The 7,612-nt window shown below is 61.7% G+C and overlaps 1 protein-coding gene across 1 annotated transcript in view; it reads right to left on the bottom strand.

Moving 5' to 3' along the window:
- Positions 1 to 748: 748 nt before the first annotated feature.
- Positions 749 to 7,612, bottom strand: part of SALL3 (spalt like transcription factor 3) — a 19,205-nt gene continuing 12,341 nt past the window's right edge. Inside the window, exons 2-3 of the mRNA XM_042911104.1 lie at positions 5,366 to 7,612; positions 749 to 2,555 (exon numbers count right to left, since the gene is read on the bottom strand). The exon at positions 5,366 to 7,612 is cut by the window's right edge and continues 1,244 nt beyond it. Coding sequence (XP_042767038.1) covers positions 2,124 to 2,555; positions 5,366 to 7,612 — 2,679 coding nt within the window. The 3' untranslated portion in view covers positions 749 to 2,123. The remainder of the gene's footprint in view (positions 2,556 to 5,365) is intronic.

The raw sequence follows: 7,612 nt of genomic DNA, 5'->3' as shown, positions 1-7,612 counted from the left end.
TTACAACACTTTACATTTCTTTTCCCTTAAGTTATATACACATCCTTCTGGGAGAAGAGAGAGCATCACACGGTACCAACTACTAACCAAAACCAAAACCCAAAACTCACACCAAAGAGGACACATAAATAATAAAAACATTCAACCGCTGAAGGCCAGTAGTGCCACGTGGCCGGGCCGAGGCCCCCGCCCCGTCTCCCGAGAAGGGATGGCCCCTCTGGCCTCGGGAAGCAGAGCTGGGCGGGGGGAGGGGGGGACCATGCTCCATCCGACGGGAAGAAACAGCTCAGTCTGCTGATGAGGAGTCTTCGCACCTGTTTCTGTTCAAGGTCACGACCTGACTCTATGGCTGTTGTCGTGCTGGGAACATCGTCCTACTTCTCCACGTTAGCCGGGAAGTCACTGCCGTCCGGTCCCTTCTTCGGGGCGCACGACCCCAGCGCCACCCAGCCGCCCGCGACACCTCGGGAGGGACGCGGCCGGACAGGCCGCCCAACGCACAGAATGAGGTAGAAGGCGGGCCGCGGCGTCGCAGGCGCTCCCCCCGCCCGCCGCCCAGCACCCCCCCTGCCCCGGGGCCCTGCCTCGCGCCAAGCAACTCAAACCTCGTCAGCAGCTTCAGGCTGGATTTTGAGTAGTTAGATGACATTGTGCTTTGTTCTCATCTGAGAAGATAATAAATAAATCGGGACCCAGACAATGTCCCAGTTACGACTGATGACACCGCCAGACCTCTGCTATCTCTCCCCACTTTACTGCACACGGGGAGCGGTGGAAATCTGGTCCGGGGCGTGTGAAGAAAAGAGAAGAGACTGAAATTGCACCCACGCGGTCTCTAGGTGAGTTCCCGCCGTTTCGGTGCCACGGGCCTACGATTAATTCATCAAAGCTGTGTCAGGGGTGGTCAGGCTTTTCAACGGGCTTCGTAGAAAAGTTAAATAAATCATTTTAATTTAGGAAGTGGCAGGCCCTAGTTGACTGAGGAACAGACAAATCCTGGTGGCTTTCTGTCTCAGTGGCACAGATTTCTCATGTTGTTTGACCTTAAGACAAAACAAGAAACTGTAACAGTTTTTCATTTTCCTTAAACCAAAGTACTATTTATAAAATACTTTACATCTTTTTAAGTTTTCAAATCATAGACAAACCTCTCTAATACAAAATACTAAAAGTGCAATAGTATAAATTAAGAGTTTGCAACCACATTATACAAACATTACCTTTTTATTGTACAGCTTTGATAACGTGAAATATTTCCTCACAACTGCTTATAATGTTGTGAATAATTTACGGTGACGTTTGTCTGTAACTTGTTCCCAGTCGCTGGGCTACAGACCACACTAGGGAACAATTGTCCACATAGCAGCTACAAACATTTAAGTTAAAAAAAAAAAGAAAAGAAACCGAAGAAAAGCGTGGTCACTGACAGGTGCTTGCACACGAGAGCATGCCGTCTTTCCCAGTGTAACTTCACGATTGCCTGCATTGAAATAACTCACTTATTTATAGTAAAACAAATTCTGCTTTAAAAAAAAAATCATCACATGGCCAGATGTATTCTGCAGTACAAAAGCTTCCTTTAAAGTTGGGGCCGTATTATCTGTTACCCGCATAATCTTAACATGATAAATACTACAGACGAAGGCAGTGCCGTAAGACACAGCGCTGGGGGTACCGGACCACATCTTTCAGTTAATAGTCTAAAAACAGAGTTCAAGTTTCTAACTAATTCGAACAAAACCTTCGAGTGAGTGTCGCTGGAACAGCACAGGCGACCCCTTTCTCCTCTGGTGGGGGGGGGGGGGGGGGACGGTATTAGGTTCGGGGAGGAACCGACCGGGTGTGGTCTGAGCCCTTTCCATTCCCAAGGCGGTTTTACAAGGACTTCTTTTTGACTTAAACGTATTTAGGAGGTTACGGGGTCCCCAAGAACAGTCCAGCTCACCGTGGAGAGAAGTACCATGCAGAGCTTACGAGACAACCTTCCAGCAGCCACACAGTGAACGTATTTTCTACTACGGGTAAAATGTTAAGGAGAACTCGGACGCATGGCTGCACAGCCTGACGGTCGCGCTTGACGGGGTGCGCGCGGGACGGAGGGACGGGCCAGGCCGCGCACACAGCTAGTTAATACCAATCTCCTTGTTATCCTCGATAAACCTCGTGAACGGACGGCTGGCTCCCGTTTCCGAGTTTGCTTTGTCCAAACTCACAATGGGCGGACTACCGCCGGTGCGCGCTTTGTCCATCCCAGCGGTCAGGGAACCCAGGGGGGGGATAGCACTTCCGCCGAGACTTACTGGGAGCTGGGGAATGCCGCCATTCTGGATGACAGAGATCTCGTTGTTCTTCATGGCGAGACCGTTTGTGATAGCCGCGGCATACTGGTTCCAGAAGCTGGGGTCAACGTTCATCGCTCGTGCTGCCAGATCCTTCTGGAACATTTCCGAAAACTTCAGAGCGTCGCCACCTAGCAGAGCCATGGGGTTTTCCACTGACAGGCGGCGGCCACGCCTCGCGGGGGCGTTGTTCCACATGTGTGTGCCCATGTGCACCTGCGTGAGAGACACGGAGACAGGCACAAGTAAGCCCGGCACGGAGGCAGGTGCGTGCCTGTCCTACGCTTCCCACGTGTCACCCAGACACCCAGCATGACGGTTTCGGAACTGGGCTTCTGTTCCCCGCTCTGAGCATCGGTCTGGGGACACCAAACATTGTTGGGCGGGCTTTTCTGAGCGGCTTATACTTTAATGCGTGACATTTCTTTTTATGAAATACAAAAAGCAAGACCGGCCGATATGTTCTGAAGTTTCTTTCAGCTGATGAGCTTGACGGGGTAACTCCCCCACGAGGTGCAAAGTCCGAAGGCCACCCAGGAAGGCTCCAGAGCTCGGAGGGCACACAGTCCCGCCCCTCAGTCCTCTCCCCTGGCCTCCGCAACGCCGTCTTTGCACTCCTGCTTCACTGGGCCTGTTTGGTGGCTTTCTCCCAAACGTGGAAGGGGCAGCACCTGGGGCCAGCAGAGACCTCAGGCGGCTCACGTCCCAGCCCTAAGGAGCAGCCCCAGGTGGGGAGCTTTCCAGAGTCTCTGAAGAGGACTCCGGAGCCCGGACAGGCCTGTGACGTGGACAGAAAGAGGCGTGTTTCTCTACAAACACTCATCTAATGTCCTGTCCACACTTCACCTTCCATGGAACATGTATGGTGTGGTCACCTGAAAACGTGAGCACTACCCTGGGCTGTTCTCCTCCGGCCGTCAGGCCGAGAGGCTTCTCACCAAATGCCCCCAGCCCCTGCTGGCAGCCACAGACAAAACCAGGACAAAGCCTGGCCTCTGGACGGGATTTGTTATTTGTGTCTTATGGGAGTGTTTAAAAGCCATGTTCTACCACATTTGGGACCGCACCGGGTCCCGGGACTGCTGCCCAAGAGCAAAGCTTGTGTGGTCACCCCCCCAACAGCCTCCTCAAGTCCCACCCGCCGTGTGGTCACCCCAACAGCCTCCTCCAGCCCCCCCCACCCCGTGTGGTCACCCCCCAAAGGCTACACCCCCATCCCATGTGGTCACCCCCCCAACAGCCTCCTCCAGCCCCCCCCCCGTGTGGTCACCCCAACAGCCTCCTCCAGCCCCACTCCGTGTGGTCACCCCCCAAAGGCTACACCCCCACCCCATGTGGTCACCCCCCCCAACAGCCTCCTCCAGCCCCCCCCCCGTGTGGTCACCCCAACAGCCTCCTCCAGCCCCACCCGTGTGGTCACCCCCTAAAGGCTACACCCCCACCCCATGTGGTCACCCCCCCAACAGCCTCCTCTAGCCCCCCAACCCCGTGTGGTCACCCCCTAACAGCCTGTGCCAGCCCCCACCCCGTGTGGTCACCACCCCAGTAGCCTCCTCCAGCCCCCACCGTGTGGTCACCCCAACAGCCTCCTCCAACCCCCCCAACCCCGTGTGGTCACCCCCTAACAGCCTGTGCCAGCCCCCACCCCATGTGGTCACCCCCCCAACAGCCTCCTCCAGCCCCATCCGTGTGGTCACCCCCCAAAGGCTACACCCCCACCCCATGTGGTCACCCCCCCAACAGCCTCCTCCAGCCCCCCCCCCGTGTGGTCACCCCAACAACCTCCTCCAGCCCCACTCCGTGTGGTCACCCCCCAAAGGCTACACCCCCACCCCATGTAGTCACCCCCCCCAACAGCCTCCTCCAGCCCCTCCCGTGTGGTCACCCCAACAGCCTCCTCCAACCCCCCCACTCCTCTGTGGTCACCCCCCAAAGGCTGAACCCCCACCCCATGTGGTCACCCCCCCAACAGCCTCCTCCAGCCCCATCCGTGTGGTCACCCCCCAAAGGCTACACCCCCACCCCATGTGGTCAACCCCCCAACAGCCTCCTCCAGCCCCATCCGTGTGGTCACCCCCCAAAGGCTACACCCCCACCCCATGTGGTCACCCCCCCAACAGCCTCCTCCAGCCCCCCCCGTGTGGTCACCCCAACAGCCTCCTCCAGCCTCCCCCACCCCGTGTGGTCACCCCCCAAAGGCTACACCCCCACCCCATGTGGTCATGCCCCCAACAGCCTCCTCCAGCCCCCCCCGTGTGGTCACCCCACAAAAGCTACACCCCCACCCCATGTGGTCATCCCCCCAACAGCCTCCTCCAGCCCCCCCCCGTGTGGTCACCCCAACAGCCTCCTCCAGCCCCCCCCACCCCGTGTGGTCACCCCCCAAAGGCTACACCCCCACCCCATGTGGTCACCCCCCCAACAGCCTCCTCCAGCCCCCCCCCGTGTGGTCACCCCAACAGCCTCCTCCAGCCCCCCCCACCCCGTGTGGTCACCCCCCAAAGGCTACACCCCCACCCCATGTGGTCATGCCCCCAACAGCCTCCTCCAGCCCCCCCCGTGTGGTCACCCCCCAAAAGCTACACCCCCACCCCATGTGGTCATCCCCCCAACAGCCTCCTCCAGCCCCCCCTTACCCCGTGTGGTCACCCCCCCAACAGCCTGCTCCACCCCCCCCACTCCTGTGTGGTCATCCCCCACAGCCTCCTCCAGCCCCTCGGGGGGCCGGGCCTGCACTGAAAAGCCAGCCCTTCACCACCGCTACATGATATGCGTGCCCCCGCTAAGTTCACGCACACACAAACACGTGTGCACGTTAGACACAGGTACACGCAGCACGACACGGGCACGTGCCTCGCTACTGGAGGGGGGTCCCCAGCACCTCTGCCCCCCCACCCCCACCCCCCGTCCCCCGGATCACAGCAGAGGCCCTGCCTGCAGCACCTGAAGTGGGTGGGGGAGCCTTGGCGGCTGAGCCCCCCACCCACCACCGCGCTCAGCCGGGCGCCGGCCCCCCCGCGCCTTACCTTCAGGTTGCCCTTGGTGGTGAAGGCCCTCCCGCAGATGGTGCAGCCGAAGGGCTTCTCCCCGGTGTGCGTGCGCTCGTGGATCTGCAGGGCGCTGGCCGACGAGAAGGTCTTCCCGCACGACTGGCAGTTGTGCTGCTTGGGCGCCCGGCGCGGCGGGGGGGCCAGCATGGGCGCGAGGCCGGGGCCCATCACGGCCGGGGGCCCGGGGGGCACCTGCACGGCGGCCGGCAGCGGCGGGCCCTCGCCCAGCGCGATGGCCCTGCTGTGCCCGTTCACTTCCATTTTGATGGCGGCGGGCGCGGGGCCGGCGACCAGGCTAGCGGTGGTCTGGCCGGGACCTAGGGCAAAGTCGGGGTCAAATGACTGAGGACGCGGCTCGCTCAACGCGTGCGTCAGCAAGTGCTGCTTTAAATTCCCCCTAGTGGAGCAGCCGCGGCCGCAGAGCGCACAGAGGAACGGGCGCTCCTTGGTGTGGCTGCGGTGGTGGATTTCCAACGCGCTCCGGCACGCAAAGGGCTTGCGGCACACGCCACACACGGCGCCCGGACACTTACCCCGATCTCTGCTCAGGAACAGCAGGCTAAAGGGGGCCTCCTCCTTGACGGCCGGCCGGCCGGGCTGGGCCGCCGTGAGGTCCAGCGCGCCTCCGTTTTCGGGGGCGGCGGGGGGGCTGTCCGGCCTTTCGGTCTTTAGCGGCGTTTCCTGTGGCTCCTCCTGGGCGCTGAGCCCCGGGGACTTGGAGTGCAAGCTCTCGCTGTGGCTGTTCATGGGCGACAGGGCACGCGTGGAGGACGAGGACTCCGACAGGGCCGGGCTGCCCGCGCTCCGGCTCTCCAGGTCGCCCGCGGCCGACGAGGAGTCGTTGCTCAGGCGGTCGCTGTCCCCGGACCCGTTCTCCACGGACCTCAAGGCGGTCAGCTGTGGGCAGCTCGCGACCGGGTCCATCATCTTCATCTGGTTCTCCAGGGCGGCGATGCTGGAGATGACGGAGGGGGGCGAGGGCGGGCAGGAGCCCGCGTAGGGCAGCAGCGGCTTGGGCGGGTCGCCGGCCGGCTCCCGCGGCTCGGCGTCGTCCTCCATGGAGTTCTCGTCCGCGTCGTCGTCGTAGCCGCTCAGGGCCTCGGCGGCCTTGTCGTCGTAGGGCAGCTCGGCGTCCATGGCGTCCGGGAAGCCGTCGGGCAGCGGCGTGTTGGGGATCTGGCCGCCCATGTGCATCCGGATGTGCTGCTGCAGGACCACGGCGTTGGTGAACTTCTTCTGGCAGATGGGGCAGGAGTGCTGCACCCGCAGGGGCGGCTTGGCCCGGTGCACCCCGAAGTGCGTCTTCAGGTTGCCCTTGGTGGTGAAGGCGCGCCCGCAGATCTTGCACTTGAACGGCCTCTCCCCCGTGTGCGTCCGGTAATGCATCTTCAGGGCGCTCTGGCAGCTCAGCACGCGGTGGCAGATGACGCACTGGTTGGGGTCCGTCATCTTCTTGTCGATGTTCTCCACCAGCTGCTGGAGCTTCGAGGTCTCGGACGTCTGCATGGAGTCGAGCAGCCCCCCGAAGGGAAACTTGGCCTTGAACTGGTCGGAGCCGGCTGGCAGCACGGGGCTGCAGAGGCCCGTGCAGATGCTGCCGTCTGCCAGCGCGGTGGTGGAGGCCGCCGCGGACGTGGCGGAGACCTGCCCGCTGGCGGGGACGTCCCCTGCCCTGCCGTTGGCGCCAGGCAGGCTCGCGGGCTCGGGTTTGGTCAGAGAGGAGCCGCTGAGCGCTGGCTGCGGGGACTCGGCGGTCCCGGGGACGCCCGACTCAGAGCTGTTGAGGCCGGGGGACAGGGACGTGCACTCGCTGGACGCGGGCGAGGGCCGCTGCGGGGAGCGGCTCGCAGGGGTGAGGCTGGGGGAGTCCGCGTAGCTGCTGACGCCAGGGAGGGTGGGCGGGAGCTGCAGCCCGACCGACGTGGGCACCGTGGGCAACACGGGCTTGCTGTCCAGCCAGGTGGTCACCGGCTTCTCTGGAGGCAGCGACATCCCGTAGGGGATCCCGGAGCAGGTGGGCACATTGTCCAGGTACTCGGGGACGGGGTAGGGGTTCATCTGGATGTGCGGGTACTTCTCCTTGTGCCTCTGGAAGTGCACCTTCAGGTTGCCCTTGGTGGAGAAGCGGTTGCCGCAGACGTTGCACTTGAAGGGCCGCTCGCCCGTGTGGGAGCGCAGGTGGATTTGCAGGGCGCTGTCGCTCCCGAACACCTTGGCACAGAA

This window comes from Panthera leo, chromosome D3 (assembly GCF_018350215.1).
Source record: "Panthera leo isolate Ple1 chromosome D3, P.leo_Ple1_pat1.1, whole genome shotgun sequence".
In the NCBI taxonomy this organism is placed as follows: domain Eukaryota; kingdom Metazoa; phylum Chordata; class Mammalia; order Carnivora; family Felidae; genus Panthera; species Panthera leo.
This window is presented reverse-complemented; position numbering and strand designations above follow the sequence as displayed.